A 19785-nucleotide genomic window follows, 5' to 3' on the forward strand; every position below is an offset into this window, starting at 1 on the left:
TTATTCTATGCTTGTCAACAATGTACTATCTATACTCCGTACTGTATTAGTAGATCGATGTGTATTAATATATCCTGAGAATCGCATCGTACACCAACGTTGAGCTAAATCACCAAGTGGATCCCGATGTTTTGTCGCAGAAATGATCCAAAGCCCCGCGTTGTTTCGCTTAAATATAGAATCGGGCTCCACGATCTGGTTCGGTCTGCGTATCCCAACACACGCACACCTCTGGGGCGTATGTTGTACGTTGTAGATGTCTGGTTTTTTGGAATCCACATAAATCAACGTATACCATCCGTATACGGAGTACGGATTACCAGGCAGCGAAATTGTCCACCCACAAGGTACATACCTAGGTTGGCTTGCGGGTCAATAGGTGGATATGCCCATAGAGTTTATGCTATGTGTTCTAGTAATGATGTTATATACAACAGAAAAAGGAAGAATATTGCTGGTTTCACATCAGGACTGCCCTACCAACCGGATTTCTTATGCTACTTCTTGGCCTTCCCTTTCTGTTTGATGCTCACCCACGGCCGCTTTTTGCTCACCGATCCTCAGCTTAGCGGGATAGACGATATCGCCAGATACTTCGAGGGTAACGGATTTCGGATTCTGAAGGAGCTGGTACAAAACTGGCCAATTAGACGTAGCTGCGAGGAGGTATTAATGCAACACCCAACTTGCATGCGCTCCACTTTCCTCATCAACTCCTCTCTCAATCTCTTATTGTCAACCAACTCACACGTAGCCATGGGCAAGTTCTACGAGTCCATTTCAGACGACCTACGTGACTGGGCCCTACGCCAAAGTGTTTTCTTCGTGGCTTCGGCTCCTCTGCGTGGCCGACATGTTAACCTTTCTCCAAAGGGCTTACCCGATTCTTGCCTTGCGTTTTTCGGTCCCAACCAGGTAGCGTATATCGATTCAACCGGGTCTGGCTGCGAAACCATCGCGCATGTGCGTGAAAATGGTCGCATTACCTTGATGTTCTGCTCATTCGAAACGTCTCCTCGTATCTTGCGGCTGTTCTCTACTGGTACTGTTATCGAGTGGGACCAGCCCGAGTTTGATGAATGTGTACAGCGCATGGGGAAGACCCCGATTGCGGGAGCACGCGCTATCATTCAACTTGACGTTTTCAAGGTTAGCATTTGTCTTTCATATGACTTCCACTCGAGGATCAATCGCAAGACCGAAAAGCATCCCAAACATAATGCGTCATAGAGATGTGACTCATAACAAGGGTTGATTCTATCTAACAACATATCCAGGTTCAAACCTCCTGCGGTTATGGTGTCCCACTATTGACACTAACCGACGATCCTGAAACCGACAAACCCAGCCCCTATCTTAAAGACCGCCAGACACTGGGCCACTTTGCCGCCAAAACGGTTAGTGCCGGCCAGATACATAAATACCAACAAGAATGGAATTCTCGCAGCCTAGACGGACTCCAGGTCTTCGATCTGCGTTGAAAGCTAGCGGGCATTATATTTGGCGGGTGGAGTTGGAAAATTGGTTCAGTCGACACTGGAATGAGGTTGATATATTGAAGTCGTTGGCTTTAGTATTGTTCGTGTTCGTGGGGGTTATGGCGCTAAGGTGGGGCAAGTGACTTGTAATTGTAAACAAGTGACTCTACTACATATGTAGTTATGCGTTTGATGCTCCAGTTCGTGTGGGAATGTTCTATGAGATTACCACTGTACTGGGCTCTTAAAAGCGGCAGCTCAGAAAGGAAAGCCCCGGCAGAGGAAATATGGCATGTAGAGTGCCATATATACATAACCTGAGTCAGTACTCCAAAATACATGACCAACTCAACCATTATATATCTAAATAGAATTCATCGAGTCCCCATGGAAATTTTCGACTAATTTTCAGATGAACTTGAGTGATTCCTTCAGACTCTCAAAGAAAAAGAATATACATGCTCTTTGTCGCCTCAGGCATCAACGCTAAACGCTTTTGGGCTGAATTGGCCTCCCTACGGCGCGCCGCAACGCGAACTCCAGAAACCGAAATCTTAAAGCTTTCAACCCAGCTGCTCATCCCTCACCTACCTTTCTCATCTGTTTTCTCGCCACTTCAAATCTCTTTCTTCTGCATCCTATCCCTTCACCTGCCACGATCTTACATCCACAAGCTCCATCATGTAAGAGTTTTCCGCAGTGGTTCTGTTGCCCGGCACTGACCATCTTACAGGGAGAGCTTCGATAACATCTACCTAGACATCTCAAAGCAGCCTGGAAAATGCAAGCTCGCTGAAAGTGGTCTGGGCTGGCGCCCGTCCGGCGGTGGCGATACTTTCACACTTGACAGCAGCAACATCGGCGCAGCCCAATGGAGTCGCGCCGCGAAAGGCTTTGAGCTGAAGATCCTATCGAGATCGTCTGGAGTGATCCAACTGGATGGATTCGATCAAGAGGTATACTTCACCTGAGCATCCTGCGACCATTGACCTATAAACTGACAACTCAAAAGGACTTTGAGCGACTGAGCAAAGCATTCAAGATTTGGTACGGCATTAACGTGGAGAGCCGCGAGCACGCTCTGCGAGGATGGAACTGGGGCAAGGCAGAATTCACAAAAGCAGAGCTGGCCTTTAACGTCCAAAACCGACCCGCCTTCGAGGTTCCTTATTCCGAAATCTCAAACACCAACCTGGCTGGAAGGAACGAGGTCGCCGTTGAGTTTTCCCTCCCCGCCGGCGACGGAAGCGATGCCGTGGCAAAGCCCGGAAGCACAAGAAACCGAGGCCGCAAGGCTGCTGCAGGCCCCGACGAGCTTGTCGAAATGCGATTCTACATTCCCGGAACGGCCGTAAAGAAGGAAAAGATGGAAGGCGCCGATGGTGAGGAAGAAGACAACGAGGAAGAGGCCGAGGAGCAGAATGCTGCCAACCTCTTCTACGAGACGCTCATGGACAAGGCCGAGATTGGAGATGTCGCTGGCGATACCTTTGCTACTTTCCTGGATGTTCTTCACCTCACGCCCAGAGGTCGCTTCGATATTGACATGTACGAATCGTCCTTCCGGTTGCGCGGAAAGACATACGACTACAAGATTCAATATTCCGCCATTAAGAAATTCTTCCTTCTCCCCAAGAACGACGATACCCATACTCTTATTGTGCTCGGTCTTGATCCTCCTCTGCGACAAGGTCAGACCCGTTATCCTTTCCTGGTCATGCAGCTGAAGCTGGACGAGGAGATTAGCCTTGAGATGAACATGACAGAGTCAGTTTCCCTGCGCTTGGGTCTACTTTACCTACTAACAACCTTTTAGGGATATCTTGAAAGACCAGTACAAGGACAGGTTGCAGCCGCACTATGAAGAGCCAATCCACCAAGTTGTCACCAAGGTCTTCCGTGGTCTATCTGGAAAGAAGGTCATTATGCCTTCCAAGGATTTCTCCAGGTCAGTGCCTGCCAGCCTATCTTTGCAGCATTCGCGTAGCCCATTACTAACATCCCCATAGCCACCACGGTCACCAAGGCGTCAAGTGCTCAATCAAGGCCAACGAGGGTCTCCTATACTTCTTGGATAAGAGTCTCATGTTCGTTCCCAAGCCCGCGACCTACATTCAATTGGAGAACATTGCGATTGTTACAATGTCGCGTGTCGGAGGCGCTGTTTCCGCCAGCCGAACCTTTGACATCACTGTTAGCCTGAAGGGTGGTTTGGGTGAGCACCAATTTAGCAACATCAACCGGTAAGTACCCGATGTTTTTCTTTTTCCGGGGATATTCTGACATGAACAGCGAGGAACAAAAATCTCTCGAGGACTTTTTCAAAGCTAAAAGCATCCGCATCAAGAACGAGATGGCCGAAGAGGTATGTGAACTCTGTTTCCCTGGTGTTTTCATACAAATGCTAATCATCTCCTAGGCTGCTGGACTTATTGCTGCTGCTCTTGACAACGATGCCATGGGCTCGAGTGATGAAGAAGCACGACCTGATCGCGGATCGGCAGATGAGGATGAAGAGTCAGTTGACGAAGACTTTGCTGGTTCTTCGGAATCCGATGTGGCCGAAGAGTTCGACTCGGATCACGAGAGTAGTGGTGATAGCGATGAAGAGATGGGTGATGCTTCTGACGGAGGCGACAATGAGGATGAGCGTCCCAAGAAGAAGACCAAGGTTTAGATGTACAGCTAGTTCTTTTCAAAATATCCAAGTCTGTTCTAGTAATACAATATGTTATAGCATTTTATAGCATTCTATACAACATATAGTCCAATGTTAATGTTCCTGATATATAGTGGAGCTCACGTGAGTTGATTGGACCAATTCTGGGGCTTTCCAAGGTTCCTTAACCCCTGATCTCAGGAGAAGAGAGATCTGGCAAGTACACAAGTACACAGGTAAACTACACATGAATGTATACGAATGTACTAGTAGCTTCCGACAATCCAGTACCAATAGGAAATCTCACATTCCTAGGCTGGAAATAGAACTGCAGTCCTATTGCCTAGAACCATGCGAACTGCAGTCAGTAACGGTGTTTTTACGGTTTACGTATAGAGTAAAGTAGAAAAGAGCCGAAATATAGATAACATAGGAGCAATTCAAGCAAACAAGTAGAAGAAACAAAAATAAGAATCAGATACATTACGTATGTACACATATTGTATAGTCCAGATCCGTATAGCCAACACATCAGGTGTTTTCCCTACGCGGGTCGATCCAAACCAACTCCAGAATAGCTGGGCCCCCGACCACTCCTCCCCCTTTCTTTCCCAGACTGGCAGATTCAACCTCCTTCTCTCCATCCTTTTCATCTTCCTTCGTTTTTACTCTTCTTTTCTTTTCCTCGTCTCTCGCTTCCGGTCAATTTATTCCAATCCCACCCCCCTTTTTTTTGGGAAAGAACAATTCCTGGTACATTCCCCCCCTGCTCCCCCGAATTTTTTTCCCCTATCGCGACAATTCGACCCCACTGGAGATTAGGAAAGGCGACTGACGACATCCAATCTTCTAGGGGATCTTAATTTACAAGTTTTACATATCCTATATCCCCGGCTTTCGCAATGTGTAAGCTATTCCGCCCATGATCAGGAGACAAACAATCGGGAGACTCTTCCCCAGACAAGATGCTGATATGTTTTTGAAGCTTCGCCACCTGCGACCAGCTCCCCCGTCGCGTCTCCCGTCGTGTCCCGGGACTCTGCCACTCCTACCAGCGGCGTGGAGTCCCCTTTCGTCGAGCGCAGCAACCCAATGGGCTCCGGTATCGCCCAGACCGTCACCTCCCGCGACCCCAAGGCCGCAGCTCAGGCCGCCACCGACATGAAGAACGTCGTCCGCCGCAAGCTGACAGGCTATGTCGGCTTCGCCAACCTGCCCAACCAGTGGCACCGCAAGAGTGTCCGCAAGGGCTTCAACTTCAATGTCATGGTTGTCGGTAAGTTAGACAGATAGTATTCCATGACCAAAGCTCATACCCACCAGGTGAATCCGGTCTCGGAAAGTCCACCCTCGTGAACACCCTGTTCAACACCTCGCTCTATCCCCCGAAGGAGCGCACCGGTCCTAATGCCGATATCATCCCCAAGACTGTGTCTATCCAGTCGACCAGTGCCGACATTGAGGAGAACGGCGTGCGTCTCCGCCTGAGCGTCATTGATACCCCCGGCTTCGGTGACTTTGTCAACAATGATGACTCCTGGCGCCCAATTGTCGAGAACATCGAGCAGCGCTACGACACCTACCTCGAGGCCGAGAACAAGGTCAACCGCAGCAACATTGTCGACAACCGCATCCACGCCTGTGTCTACTTCATCCAGCCTACCGGCCACTCCCTGAAGCCCCTGGACATCGAGGTGATGCGCCGCCTGCACACCAAGGTCAACTTGATCCCCGTCATTGCCAAGGCTGATACCTTGACCGACGAAGAGGTTGCCCTTTTCAAGCAGCGTGTATGTTTTTTTTTTCTTTCTTTTTTCTTCCTTTTTTTTCATCCCCTTATTTCCGATTGAAACTGTGGATACTGACTTCTCTAGATCCTTGCCGATATCGAACAACACTCCCTCCAGATCTTTGAAGGTCCCCGTTACGAGCTTGACGATGAGGAGACCATTGCTGAGAACCAGGAGATCATGTCCAAGGTTCCCTTCGCCGTTGTTGGTGCCAACTCCGAGGTGTCCACTGCTGACGGTCGTCGCGTCCGTGGCCGTAGCTACCCCTGGGGTATCATCGAGGTCGACAACGAGGAGCACTGCGACTTTGTCAAGCTGCGCCAGATGCTGATCCGTACCCACATGGAGGAGCTCAAGGAGCACACCAACAACTTCCTGTACGAGAACTACCGGTCCGACAAGCTCACCCTGATGGGTGTTGCCCAGGACCCCAGCGTCTTCAAGGAGGTCAACCCTGCCGTTAAGCAGGAGGAGGAGCGCGCCCTGCACGAGCAGAAGCTGGCCAAGATGGAAGCCGAAATGAAGATGGTCTTCCAACAGAAGGTCGCCGAAAAAGAAAGCAAGCTCAAACAGAGCGAAGACGAACTCTATGCCCGACATCGCGAGATGAAGGATCAGCTAGATCGCCAGCGCGGAGAACTCGAGGAGAAGAAGGGTCGCCTCGAGACCGGACGCCCCGTCGAAGAGAAGGGCAAGCGAAAGGGCTTCTCGCTTCGCTAATGTCCATGTCTCTGCCATTGCTTTTTCCTTTGCCTATACTTCTGGCAACTAACCGATCCCACTCTCGTTCCCTTTTTTTCCTTACTCTTGTCACCCATCACACTCCCTTACCGTCCCCATAACGCAACTGCTTTCTCACTGGATGGGCCCGCGCACTGAAAAAAGAATGGGGTTTTCTTTTCTTACCGATTGATTGATAATACGATCCTGCGAGGGTCAGCCTGGGACCTTTCACTTCTTGTGATGTACTTTTTGCTACGCCATATCTTGTCTTGCCACTTTTCTGTGTGCCCTATTACCCGCTCATTTCGTTATTTTCTTAGTGTTTGGGACATCTGGTTGTTCGCCGCCTGTCCGTGTGTTAGTCAATTCAGCGCTTCAGCTTTAGATTGTGCAGTTCGAGTAAACGGTAGACATGGTAGACATGGTTTTCGGATGTATACGGTGGCTTGCGTGTAATGGACATCACCTGCACCTGCAACCGAGTTTGCGTATCGAGTACTTTCTGTTACTTGCTTATCTAGTGTTTACTCGTATTCATTAGATCAACAGGGATAGCATCAGGATAACTAGGAAATGGGAGAGGAATACGGGAAGAGAGGGAAGCTACATGATATGCATTGTAGGACGGGTTATAGGCACATTAGAGTAAAAGCTGTATAACTAAAGCCGAGAACCTAAGGCTATTGACATTATATACCGAAACAAACCCCGTCCGTAACCCTAACTTATTAGAAGAAGAAAAGAGGAATACAGTAGAAGAAAAAAAAAGAGAAGAGCATACATAAGTATGTAAATGAGACCAGAAGTATGAGGGAGAGAGGGTTATGGAGGTCACGTGTGCTAAATATATGACGTGACCATCATCCATCTACCCCAGCAGGTATAGCTAAGCGGTAAACGCTTGAGCGATATCTCACTCATCTGGGAGTGCGGACCCCCTCTAAGGCCTACGGTTCAAACCGCGCATGAACCAAAAACAAAAATAGGGGGGTCCAGAGTGCGGACCCCCTCTATCCAAAAGAACTCAGATACCACCTATCACGTTGGGAGTTCGGACTCCCTCTATCCTTGGGGTTCCTAAAAGACGGGCAGGGAGTATCGATCTCGGATACCACCTATCTCGTCGGAGTTCAGACTCCCTCTATCCTCGGGGTTCCTAAAAGACGGGCAGGGAGTACTCGATCTCTGCCCGGAGTCATCCTTCTTTTTTTCTTCTTCTACCGTGTATATTAGACATTTTAGGTGCCGTTCACTCCAGACCTAACCTTGGAAGGTTATCATAACCTAGGGCTGCTCCCGGGGCAGCCTGGCTAATCTACACGTTGGAGACGCGTGCCCGTGGAACTCGACCGGTCTTTATGCGTAGTAGAAGTGATATCATGTATTCATTGGGTTTATTCCTACAGTGCGGTTGCAAGAAACAGATAGACACAAACACCATGGTTATTGATCGGAGAAGGTACTCTAGACAAACCATGACAGATCGGCTAGGATAGCTTCTGCCAACATATATTCACCCAACACCTATCCCAAACCTCAGGGAAAAACAGCACGGCAGAGGAACTAAAGCTTTAGTGAGCATTACAATTGACCGTTGATGATGTGAACAGTTTTTGTTATGGTACACATTTGGGACCTACCCTGAAGCGACTGGTCCCGAGAAAAAGAAAGAGAAAAAACACGCCTGCATCAAGGGAAATAAGGAACGGAAAATCAACAGTATCAACACCGGTTTTACCAGGCCTCGGTGTCGAAGTTCTCAACGCTGAAGTATGAGGCAACAACTGTACGGTCAGAGAACTTGCGACCCGCCAGCGCCTTGAGAGCGTTGGTGGCAGACTCAGCGGTGTCGTACTTAATAAAAATCTTGCCAGCGCCGTGTCCGCGGCGGGGGATCTTGATTCCGATCATCTTTCCGAACTTCGAACACTCCTCGCCCACGTCTTCCAAGATTTCTTCGTAATCTTCGTCATTGAGGAGCTCGTCAAGCGTAACCATGTTGAGAAGCTGTAGGACCTGGGTGGTCTCGAGATCCTGGGAGGTGGTCTTGGCGAACATCTGCATGGCGTTCACGCCCATGTCGAGGCCAGTGGCTTGTGTGGTTCCAATACTGGCACGAACAAACTTGAGGCGGCGGTCAGCCAGTTCCATGCCGTTCAAACCTTCAACGGCCAGAGCAGTGTTGTTTGGGTCGACGTATTCATAAAAGGCAATTCCCTGGAAAGGTTAGTCGCAAAGTATTGGACGGTAGGGAGATATTTAGACTTACCCGAGACTCCTCTGTAGCAGCATCCTTGACCAAGATAAAGGACTTAAGGTCGCCGAATGACTTTAGCAACATGATGATAGCCTCCTCATTGATGTAGGTGGGGATATTAGAGATGCAGATCTTGTTGGGTGAGTCAGGCACCTCATTCAGAACAACGCCAGGCTGGACTGGCTGGGCTGCGCTGCCGTCGGGAACAATGTAGTCCTTTGGCCGTCGCACTTCAAGTCCCTTGTCTCCACTCTCTGGCATGGTAATTCCATCGAGAGCCAATGCGACTGTGGCGTCATTTGGATCCTTGAACTCCAGGAGTGCGAATGTTTTATCTTCAGAAACTTGGGCTGAGATGCACGGGTCGACACTGCGAATAACATTGAGACCATTCAACTGAAGATTGAAGAAGGCGATAACGGCATCGCCTGAGACACCGGGCGGGATGTTGTAAACGAAAAGTCGTTTTGATTGACGAGAGTTGGAAGGCTTGAGGGCAGCGTTCTCGCTATCCCCAGTGGGGGGGTTCAGGAAGTCCTTCATGCGGCTTGGGTCCATTGGCTGCTGACGAGGAGCTCCGGGGAGAGGGAACATTCCTGATACTGTTAGGCAATTCCACTAGTCCAGAAGCTGCAAATACATACCTGAGATCTTTGCCTGCTCAGCCGTAACATTCTCATAACCAGGCGGCTTCATATCCCATTGAGTCAAACGACGTTTGCGAGTCAACACCGATGGCACATCTGTCAAATCCGGAGTAGGCTCCTTGCGCCGCGGGGGCGTGGCGCTTCGCTTGCGCTCTCTTCTCTCACGGTCTCCACGGTCTCCACGGTCTCCACGATCACCGCGATCACCGCGATCAGCACGATCACCACGTCCGCCGCGTCGGTCGTCAAACAGATCGCGACGGGGTCTATCGTCAAAGTCACGGCGGCGACGGTCGCCCCGGTCACCACCCCCACGCTCGGCACGGTCGCCGCGGTCCCACTCACGATCATCGCGACGATAGCGGTCCTCGCGCTCACGTGCACGGTAGTCACGGCTGGTTGAGTATGAGTTCACTTCACGCTCCCGACGGGAGTCAGCTCGGGATCCATGATGAGGCGAACGCGATCGGCGTCGTTCACCACGATCACTCCGATCGCCCCGTTCAGCTCCACGCTCACTTCCTCGTTCGGAACCACGTTCAGCACCTCGGTCGGCAGTTCGGTCGGGCCGGTCTCGCTCACGCCGCTCCTCGCGCTAGAATTGGGGTTAATCGCCGCGGTTGCGACCAAAGATTGGCTGGTACTTACGTAGTAATCGCGGGAACGTCCAGTGTCTGAGAGATATTAGTAGCTATATTTGAAGTAATTGTAAGGATAACTTACCCCTGGATGAGTAGGTATCACCGTTCATGTTGAAGTTGGTTGAGGAAATGAAGCTCTGTCACCAGTGAAGGGGAAAACTCATGACCCGGAGCTGCAGGCGGTGATACCCTCACCGCCCGAGTGTCGACTACGATACTGGCAGAAAAGAACAAACATGAAGACGACGTCTCCGCGGTCTCGAATCACTTTATTCCGTGTTTTAAGGATGTCTGTGGGTGCTTTGTCGGAATGGCGAAAGCTTCCTTTGAGCTTGAGTGAGCTTTGTATCAATACTACACTCAGATGTGGCCAGTCTTTTAGGTTTGTTAGCCAAGTTTTCAGCCCCGGGGATCGCAGATCAAACGACTGATCCTTCTTAGATGGCAGAACTTCCCAGAGACTAAGGAATGGCGATGTGTCCTATATGGCCACCTCCTGTCACTGAGGCAAGACTCGGATTTCTTGTACTATAGATCTGTGCAACCCCCTTCCCATACACTCACACCAACAATCTCCGACGATGACCATCTCGTCCGCATTATCAAGCATTACTTCAACCTGACACCTAATTTGACCGAACTATACTCCCAATGGTCATCACAAGATCCCAACTTCAAGAAAAAGGCTGCGCAATTCACAGGGATCAGGATCCTTCGGCAAGATGCGTGGGAAGCATTGGTATCTTTTATCTGCAGCAGCAACAATAATATTGCCCGGATCTCACAAATGGTGGAGAAATTGTGCATACATTATGGAAAACCTGTGGCCACGATTGAAGGGCGTGCATATCATGACTTCCCTCCCCCAGGTGCATTAACTGGCAACGACGTCGAAAGCAATCTCCGCAAGTTAGGCTTTGGATACAGGGCTAAATACATATACCAAACTGCGGTTATGGTATCCAACCGAGATGAAGGCTGGCTGAACAGTTTGAGCAACCCCGAATGTCCAGCATTTGGCGTGGACCCTAAACCCAGCGGTGAAATGAAACCGGAAGGGCGAGAGGGATATCGTGAAGCCCATGAAAAGCTCCTTGAGCTACAGGGAGTTGGGCCCAAAGTGTCAGACTGTGTCAGTTTAATGGGATTAGGCTGGGGAGAGTCTGTGCCGGTTGATACTCATGGTGAGTTTCTCTTGATAACGTTACCGACCTGTTTCTAATCCTTTATAACAGTCTGGCAAATCGCACAGCGAGACTACCGATTCGGAAAAAGCTCCAATAAGAACTTGAACAAGACAACTTATGATGCGGTTGCCAATCATTTCCGCAAGCTTTGGGGTAAGGAAGCTGGATGGGCCCATAGTGTGCTTTTTACTGCAGACCTGCGGACCTTTGCAGACAAACTTGCTGCAACCAAGAGGGTTGATGTGAAGGTGAAAGACGAAGAGTCTGGTATCAAGGTGGAGGCGAAAGTGACAGCTGCCGTCTCTTTGAAAATTCCTAAGGAAGAAGACGTCGATGTGAAAGTCAAAGTCGAGGACATAGACGATACCAAAAAGCCCAGTGGCAAGAAGCGAAAGGAGGCTGAGACCATCGTTCCCACCGCTCAAACAACAGAGACACGAAGAATGTCCAAGCGACTAAAGCGCTGAGACTACTAAGGAGTATTTGGACTACTACTTTTACCCAAAAAAAAAAGTCTGTACATCTTATACTGGGACATTGCAAAGTAATGAAATCATGTGCCGAAAGCACGAGCGTACAATAGAGTGTGGTGCGATAAACATGTGTATTTGTATTCAATCATCTTAGCTATATCAATATATCAACGATCAATGCCTATAACCGTAGTTAGTAAAACGGTCAAGCAACTTATAGCACAAGTCTTGAAGTTGAAACAAGTCGATCAGAAGTCCAGATAGATCATCGAGCTAGCATCCGAAAACACTAGCTCTGACATAAGAGGTACCAGAAAATAAAGTAATAACGAATGCGTTGTATCATCAGGTCGGAAGTTTGGGAATTGAGCAGAAAAAAAGGTTGGAACTGACCTGATATTGACTGTGGCGAGAGGATGAAAGGCGTGTCGAGTGTATACCTAAGTATAGTACAATTCGCACTCAAATTGAACAGAAAACATCAATTCCAATCAAGTCAAGTGCGAAATTCAGATCGTTGGTTGTTGAAGTTGGAACAAAAGCCGAAGAGAAACGAAGTGAAGTTTTGTCGAAGAAAAGAAATAAGCGAAGGCACATCACGTGACCCCACACAGGCCCCATCTTTCCCGTCCACACTCACACCCTCTCACTTCTCGATTTTCGATCTTTCATCCACGCCGACAACCGACCAGATTTCCTCCGCCGGACACATCGCCAATCCAAAATGGTTCGTCTTCACAGCAAGGGCAAGGGTATTGCCGCCTCCGCCATCCCCTACTCCCGCACCACCCCCGCGTGGCTCAAGACCACCCCCGACCAGGTTGTCGACCACATCTGCAAGCTGGCCAAGAAGGGTGCCACCCCTTCCCAGATCGGTGTTGTTCTCCGTGACTCCCACGGTGTTGCCCAGGTCAAGATTGTCACTGGTATGGAAATCCGAAGAAACGCGATCCCAGGAATTGGAGGATCGAAATTTTCTAACATTTTTATGCAGGTAACAAGATCCTCCGTATCTTGAAGTCCAACGGTACGACTCCCTCCGCCAGCATAATCACCTCCGTCGGGTGAAGAGAGCGAACAAATTGTGTGGGCAAACTTTTCTGGTTCGGTAAAAGAACCCGCTGGTTTCGAAGCGCAAAATGCTCGTCTCTCTCCCCGACACTGGTCGCAGAAATGCACCAGCAATTAAGCCTCTGCTTGGTCAAGAACATCTAGACTGACAGAGAGATTTTGGAATACAGGCCTCGCTCCCGAACTCCCCGAGGACCTCTACTTCCTGATCAAGAAGGTAAAACCTTTTTTCTCTCCCTTTTTCACCCTTGTCTCCATCCGTGTAGATTATGCTAACCTCGAATCATCCAGGCTGTCGCTGTCCGCAAGCACCTTGAGCGTAACCGCAAGGACAAGGACTCCAAGTTCCGCCTCATTCTGATCGAGTCCCGCATCCACCGTCTGTCCCGTTACTACAAGGCCGTCGGTGTCCTGCCCCCCACCTGGCGCTACGAGAGCGCCACTGCCTCCACCCTTGTCGCATAAGCGCATTTTGGGAGGATGAGTGGTTGACGGAGGGAACCCATCGGATCGTCGTGATCGTCGTATCTGGAGGGTTTATCTTCTTCTAGGTACAACAAAAAAGATTACGATTATTTGATACCCTGTTCATGAATGCTCTAGATCCTTTGTAGTCGTAGGTTTGGCTGGTAAGCGCCGTAGATGGTAAATTATAGCATAAATGATCGCTAGCCTGCCAATATATGTTGTAGAGTCGGTACTCAAGAAGTATACTGGATTTCGTCACGATCCTTCACACCTACTATTTGACCGATGTGGTAAGTTGGAGCGCTAGCAGATAAGGCTATGTTGCACCACTTTAAGCGGGCATATATTCATGGAAAATAGATGTATAGGCATTACATATCACACTCAGCTCTAACCTCCCTCGCCACAGCATTGCAAAGCTCAACTTGAACCCCAGCCCCCAATAAGACATGGATCCAAAGACGCTGGGTATCACTCAATCGATCATTCTCCGACTTAACCTCGGCGAACATCACTGTCCTCTTCTCATGATTCCACAGGAACAAGTCCGGGATTCCGCCACCGCGCTGCTGATACTCCTGCGCCATGACTTTGCAGATGGTAGCAAGTGCTTCTCCCCGGAAACATTGCACAATCTCAACCAAGTCATCTAGATCGAAAGACCAGTCAAGCCCAACAGCGCAGGGCTGTGCCTCCGCCTCTCGAGCATGAATCTCACGGATGATCCGCTCTGCATCCCCATTCGTGATCTCAACAAGCCGATGATTGATCTCCGATGCACGAGACGGGTAGAAGACATCGGTGTGGAGATCGAGCGGACAGGTCTGAAACGCAGTTTGGAATACGTTAGGTACGTACGTGAATAGGATATCGTAGAAGAGGTAGCCGAACTGTATTGGAGATCAGAGTCAGCTCGTTCTTCCGGATATTCAAATGCTGCTTTACATGGGATAAGACTCACCAGCGTCCGCACAATTCCCCCCTCGGAGTGATACCCCTTCCATCCGTGATCCCGGTACCAGCTCAGACACATACTCTCAACCCTACACTCGCCGCCCTCTCTCTCATCAACCCAAACAGTCGCTTTCCCCTTCCGCGGAGAATCACCCGTATCAATACGGATACCCTCAATCATCCGCTCAGCCGGCTTCCCTAGCATGACATGTCCGAAATCATGCTGCTCGCGCTTTACCACCCGCAGCGCCTTCTCCAGCTTCGTGATCCGCTTCTGCAGGTCATAATGAAAGATCAGATGGCACAGCGGGTCTTCCAGTCCAGCCTCGCAAGTCCGCAGCGCAAGTCTCTTCCAATGCTTGCGCTGAGCCTCTTCGCTGCGCCCATCTGCAGGCGTAAGCGCCCACATGTAGTGTTCTTCCAGCAGTGCCTTGCGCTGATACCATGCACCGCGCCGCGCAGCGTGGAAAAGTCGCTGGGCGAGAAGTTCCTCTAGCACCTCATGCTCGCGTTTATGCTCCTTGAACCGTCCGAGCGGATGGAGGCTCTTGTGGATTATTCTTGTGAGCACCCATGCCGGCGAGAACCGGCGTAGATATGCGCCTTCGCCGCTTTCATAGATGCTGTCTTCTTTCTTTTGCTCTTGCTCGACTAGCTCTTTCCATCGGGGGTAGCACTTGTTGGCAAGGTCGATGATCTGCTGGAGGGAGTCAGTTGTGACTGGGCCATTGAATTCAAGCATGTTGTCAATTGCGAATTGGGTTTGTATCGCTGATTCGAATTCCAGTAGCGCTTCTCTGGACGAGAATATGGAATTCGAGCGGCAGACGATATACTCCGGGAAGTTTCTTTTGGTCATTTTGGCTAAGATAATCGTTGTGAGGGACTTTTCGGTCCATTCAGTGGAACGATAGAATACGAGGTGCACTCGCTCAAAGAGAGCACGAGGCACTGGCGAGATTCTGATACACGCACCCGTGTAATCCAGTATTTTCTGGGTGAAATGACCGTCTCTGTTATTTGAGTCTTTGAGTCCTGTTTGGGTCTGGCTCGCTTCACGAAGAGCCGCCAGCAGCTCTTTCTTGCTCTTGCCCTGGACCTTGGCCTCCTTTGCAAAGACCTTGAGTTCTTCCAGCAATAAAAGTGATGAAGCCTCTTCCAGCGTTGTGATCGCTTCTATGCCTTCTGCAAATCTGAATGTATTTCCGAGTTCTGAATCAGGCAGGCTCCGGGCCCGCTGTAGGTCCTCGGCAACAGAGAATAAATCCGAGATATCGGAGTAGTAGTTCAACCGATTGATACGGTGCCAGGCAGAGGTCTTGCGGAGAAACAGCCGAACATACCTAACTCAAACATTAATTTCAATCATAGCTCATCATGTTCCATAGGAAAACATACAGATACTGGGATTCGTAGTACAGCCCCTGCCACTGCCTAAAGATTTCCATTTCGGCCTCGTTAAAGAGATGCGATTCCTGGTCCAGCACAGTTTCCAGTACCAGGTTGAATGCATCCACATATATGGAGCTTTTGCCTTTTTGCCAGGCACCATCTCGTAGTCTGACATGTAATCCCGATTTAGTGTCATTCTGTAACGCCTCGTACTCCTCAATTGCATCCTCATCGGTCTTGATCGCAGGAAGGGAAGTCTCGAGTTCCGTTTGACTGCTGGTAACAATCCCTAAATCGTCCGCTGCGGGAGTCTCCTCTGCCGTGGCCGAAGGACTCGGACTCGGCGGTGGTTTAATCTCGGCGTCTGTACTAGAATCCTCATTTTCAACAGTCCGCCGACGTTTCGCGGGACGCTGCATCTCCCAAAAGTTCAGCAAGGACATAGTCTCCCGTGTCCATGGACACAATCAGTCCCAGCAACTCGAGTCTCCGAGTATAAGCAGACACGAACGACGTGTCTCGCGAACAGGATTGAGACACGAGATCACGTGTTCACTATAACTCTATTGGGTTGTTTGCCCTGTTTGCATATGACATAGACAAAGAGGCACAGCCAAACATTAACGACCTAAGCAAAGACAGTCCGAAAGAGAGAAAGAAAGAAATGCCATCTGAATATCAATCGCAAATCTTCTAAGTCCGCTCTCTAGATATAAAATGGCCCTACCAGTAAGCTCCAGCCCTCCCTCCCTAACGGATCAACACCGAGCTCCACTGCTTCCGCTCCGCGAACATTCGCCGATTCCACTGCTGCGACTCCCACTTCTTTCAAGATACACATCCCAGCTCTCAATTAACCTGTGCAGCCTCCCACTCTCGCAATCTCAGATCCACCCGCCTCCTCGGCTCCTACACACACCCCGGCGCCCCAACCAAAACCCACATCCACAATGGGCGAAGCGAATGGCGGCTCCAACACGCCGCTTGGCGACTTGGGCAGTATCCCTGCAGGCCAGATTCGTCCCGGTGGCGCACCTGCGCGCGTCTATCTCAATGAGAAGGTCGTGCCTTATCTGCTTGACGGGATGAAGTCTGTTGCGCGCGAACAGTGAGTGGAGTACTATGGCTAGCTAGATTTTCTAGACTAGTGTGCTGAATGGGTTTACTGATATATTTTCTTTCGCTTGCGCTAGGCCTGCTGATCCTCTCCGTGTGCTCGGCGAGTTCTTGCTTCAGAAGAGTAATGAAGTGGAGGGCGAGACTAAGAAGGAGTCGGAGTAAAAAGAGGATGGGATTTGGCGTTTGACGGTGCTTGATCGGCTGTTCTGGGGTTCTTGTTCTTCCCTTTTCTTTTTGTGGAAGGAATTGATTGCTTTGGTTTTAAAGGTTTATGAATGGACTTTGATGTACAATAAGACGTTCACCATTTGATACCCCGGTCAGTGTCTATATCTGCCTCGCTAGTAGGATCTGAAAGATGGCAGAAAAGAAGAGATAATAAGGTCTTGGAAAGCGAGGTGGTGATTCCTTGCGTATACGCATCGAGCATGAAACTATGCTAACTAGTTAAATATACAAGAAGGTATATTGTAGGAATTCAGCTTCTCAGCGCATGTATGTTGTACTCTGCATCTTGCAGTCCTTCCAGCTTTAACACTGGAAAGGGAAAAGAACATCTAGAAAGATGTCTAAGGTATTGTAGTGTAGTCCTAAATAGAACGCCATTGGTACTATCTCAAATAAATCATATTATTCAAGTCCCACCGTCAAGGACAGAGGCTATGTAAGTGACTGATTACACTTGTCAAAGGATATGTAACCACCAGGGTAAACTTATGGGAGAAATGCCCTAGTGGTTGGAGAATATATTAGTCTTCACTAAAGACCCAAGTCTCATCGATCAAAGAGAATCCACGAATCCACACGGCCCTGGAATCAAAGACAAAGAGAGTCTTGGATAATTAGCTGCTCAGGAGGAAACCTTGGGCACCCTCTTCGAAGTAGTATGCATCTCACGCTGAAGTCCCAGACTGAGCTAAGGTCTTGTTAAAGGCGCATTAAATCATCCAAGTATCGAAGTCGAAGCCGAGATATATATATATATATTCAAGCTTGGAAGCTTCATAGAGATCCCTAAATAGGGTAAGTACAATCTTGTTCTCCCCGACCAAGTATTCGGGGAAGAACAAAAGGATTCCAAAAAGAACCTAGGTAGGTCAGCTTGTGAAACACATCTCACCTTTAATGGCATTAACATTCCAAATCGATTAATGCCTGGAGGTTTAAAGGTTGAGACTACAAGCGCAAAGTCGACGGCTTTGGATGGGGCGAATGGTTGATCATTCAGTTGTTTAGAGAAGTCGAATACAATCGAGCCGTTACTGGAGATGGTGTAGAGGTGAAGTTGTAGCTGTAGCTGTGACGAATTTGCTGACCATGAGATAACCGAATTACAGCGATAATCTTCTGTCCCTTTGCTGCTAGAAGTTTTTTTTTTCCTTTCCCGAAGTTGCGTCGCGAACAGACATAAATGAGACACATCATCAAGCGACCGAAGTGTGCAGCGATGAAGTTGCCGAGTCGTGGCGCTCCGTTTTTCCTTTTTTTTCAAAATCGTCGAGCCGAGAGAAATTGACAAACAAAGACAGCGACGCCCCGTGGCCCGTCGCCCAAATCCCGCATTAAAAAAAATCACAGAAACAAAGAAAAAAATTGGGAGGAAGTGGGCAAATTGGTGAAACATGGGAACCAGGAACCAGGAGACATCAAAGGCCAGTCTCTGTCCTGGTTAGAAGAAAGGGGAAGACACTTTACCTACCAGCGTACCGATCCTCGCCGCCAGGAGCACCACCAGCGCTGCTGCGTGCCTGGCCTTCATAGGAACGTCCACCACCAACGTAGGGGTCGCGAGCCTCACGGGGAGGGCCGGCAGCATCAAAGCTGGGAGGGTTGGCGTCACGGTCGTAGTAACCACCACCACCGCGAGAATCATCACCTCCACGACGGTCATCACGGCTGTAACGGTCATCACGGCCACCGCCGTAGCGGTCACCACCACCACGGTATCCATAGTCGTCGCGTGATTCACGGCGGCCACCATAGTCACGGCCACCGCCACCGCCACCGTAATCACGACGGCCGTAGTCGCGACCGTAGTCGCGGCCATAATCACGGCGATCATTGTAAGAGTCGTAGCGACCATAGCGGGAGTAGTCATCGTCGCGACGACGCCAGCCGCCACCGGAGGGGCCACGGCGATCATCGTAACGGTCACGGCGGGGACCTCCACGACCACCACCACCAGGGGGACCACCAGGACCATCTGGAGAAGGGAAATGTAAGCCGGTGCGAAGGCGCAAGGGGAAGGGATGATGTAGCTTACCACGCTTGGGAGGACCGAAGTATTTTCCGGGGGTAGGGGTACGAGGACGGGCACGACGAGCCTTCTCGATGCTGAGGGTGCGACCTTCGATGACCTCACCCTGGAGACCCTCCTTGGCGGCATCAGCCTGCTCGGCAGTGACCATATTCACGAAACCGAATCCACGGGACTCCTTGGTGTGGGGGTCAAGCATGATAGAGCAGTTCTCGACATCGCCATACTTTTCAAACAGACGCGAAATATCAGACTCGGTCAGGCGCGGGTGAATACCAGTAACGAAGAGGTTAGAGCCAGTATTGACGGCACCTTCATCCTCTTCCTCGATAGGCTTGCGAGCCAGAGGAGCTCTGTGAGTTGATTAGTTTTGGAATTGATATACCAGATCAGACAAATACATACCTGTCGTCAGAGCGGCCATTAGGGGAGCGGCTGCGAGCACGGTCGCGGTCGGCTCGAGGCTCATCGCGAGGAGAGGCGCTGCGCTCACGATCATATCGGGGCTCGTCTATCGTAAAAGGGTAAATATTTTCGAGCGCGCCGAAATAATCATAAAGGACATACCCGCGTAACGGCTGGAATCGTTGTCGTAGTCCGCCATGATGAAAGGACCGAAGGTGTAGGTTGGAAGAAGGAAGAAAGAGAAGTTGGGAAAGCTGATAAGAG

The 19785-nt window shown here is 49.8% G+C and overlaps 8 protein-coding genes across 8 annotated transcripts; 5 read left to right on the forward strand and 3 right to left on the reverse strand.

Annotated features, from left to right (window-relative positions):
• Window positions 1–756: 756 nt before the first annotated feature.
• On the forward strand, window positions 757–4155 carry N7489_007850 (FACT complex subunit POB3; the record flags this gene model as incomplete). Its single annotated transcript, XM_056713600.1, has 9 exons — window positions 757–1149; window positions 1278–1397; window positions 1448–1584; window positions 2212–2434; window positions 2491–3245; window positions 3295–3426; window positions 3488–3721; window positions 3771–3843; window positions 3898–4155. 9 exons carry the CDS (start codon window positions 757–759, stop codon window positions 4153–4155), a joined length of 2325 nt encoding a protein of 774 aa, XP_056567315.1.
• A 969-nt stretch (window positions 4156–5124) lies between these two features.
• Window positions 5125–6663, forward strand: aspB (septin AspB; the record flags this gene model as incomplete). The annotated part of the gene is made up of 3 exons (XM_056713601.1): window positions 5125–5413; window positions 5461–5927; window positions 6012–6663. Coding segments are annotated over 3 exons (1392 nt in total), but the record flags the coding sequence as incomplete, so codon positions are not given.
• A 1721-nt stretch (window positions 6664–8384) lies between these two features.
• On the reverse strand, window positions 8385–10305 carry N7489_007852 (splicing factor u2af large subunit; the record flags this gene model as incomplete). The annotated part of the gene is made up of 5 exons (XM_056713602.1): window positions 8385–8867; window positions 8920–9503; window positions 9552–10149; window positions 10203–10228; window positions 10278–10305. The coding sequence occupies 5 exons, from the start codon at window positions 10303–10305 to the stop codon at window positions 8385–8387; spliced, it is 1719 nt and encodes a 572-aa protein (XP_056567317.1).
• A 177-nt stretch (window positions 10306–10482) lies between these two features.
• On the forward strand, window positions 10483–11849 carry N7489_007853 (8-oxoguanine glycosylase OGG1; the record flags this gene model as incomplete). The annotated part of the gene is made up of 3 exons (XM_056713603.1): window positions 10483–10577; window positions 10637–11379; window positions 11431–11849. The coding sequence occupies 3 exons, from the start codon at window positions 10483–10485 to the stop codon at window positions 11847–11849; spliced, it is 1257 nt and encodes a 418-aa protein (XP_056567318.1).
• Window positions 11850–12579: 730 nt separating this feature from the next.
• On the forward strand, window positions 12580–13391 carry N7489_007854 (40S ribosomal protein uS15; the record flags this gene model as incomplete). The annotated part of the gene is made up of 4 exons (XM_056713604.1): window positions 12580–12781; window positions 12850–12882; window positions 13097–13143; window positions 13218–13391. The coding sequence occupies 4 exons, from the start codon at window positions 12580–12582 to the stop codon at window positions 13389–13391; spliced, it is 456 nt and encodes a 151-aa protein (XP_056567319.1).
• A 374-nt stretch (window positions 13392–13765) lies between these two features.
• N7489_007855 (fanconi-associated nuclease 1) lies at window positions 13766–16183 on the reverse strand (the record flags this gene model as incomplete). Its single annotated transcript, XM_056713605.1, has 3 exons — window positions 13766–14284; window positions 14356–15691; window positions 15747–16183. 3 exons carry the CDS (start codon window positions 16181–16183, stop codon window positions 13766–13768), a joined length of 2292 nt encoding a protein of 763 aa, XP_056567320.1.
• Window positions 16184–16457: 274 nt separating this feature from the next.
• On the forward strand, window positions 16458–17021 carry N7489_007856 (DPY30/SDC1 family protein; the record flags this gene model as incomplete). The annotated part of the gene is made up of 3 exons (XM_056713606.1): window positions 16458–16469; window positions 16607–16848; window positions 16934–17021. The coding sequence occupies 3 exons, from the start codon at window positions 16458–16460 to the stop codon at window positions 17019–17021; spliced, it is 342 nt and encodes a 113-aa protein (XP_056567321.1).
• Window positions 17022–18550: 1529 nt separating this feature from the next.
• Window positions 18551–19720, reverse strand: N7489_007857 (RNA recognition motif domain-containing protein; the record flags this gene model as incomplete). The annotated part of the gene is made up of 3 exons (XM_056713607.1): window positions 18551–19469; window positions 19522–19627; window positions 19684–19720. The coding sequence occupies 3 exons, from the start codon at window positions 19718–19720 to the stop codon at window positions 18551–18553; spliced, it is 1062 nt and encodes a 353-aa protein (XP_056567322.1).
• Between the last annotated feature and the right edge of the window lie 65 nt (window positions 19721–19785).

This window comes from Penicillium chrysogenum, assembly GCF_028827035.1.
Source record: "Penicillium chrysogenum strain IBT 35668 chromosome Unknown utg000004l_segment0_segment0, whole genome shotgun sequence".
Taxonomy (NCBI): domain Eukaryota; kingdom Fungi; phylum Ascomycota; class Eurotiomycetes; order Eurotiales; family Aspergillaceae; genus Penicillium; species Penicillium chrysogenum.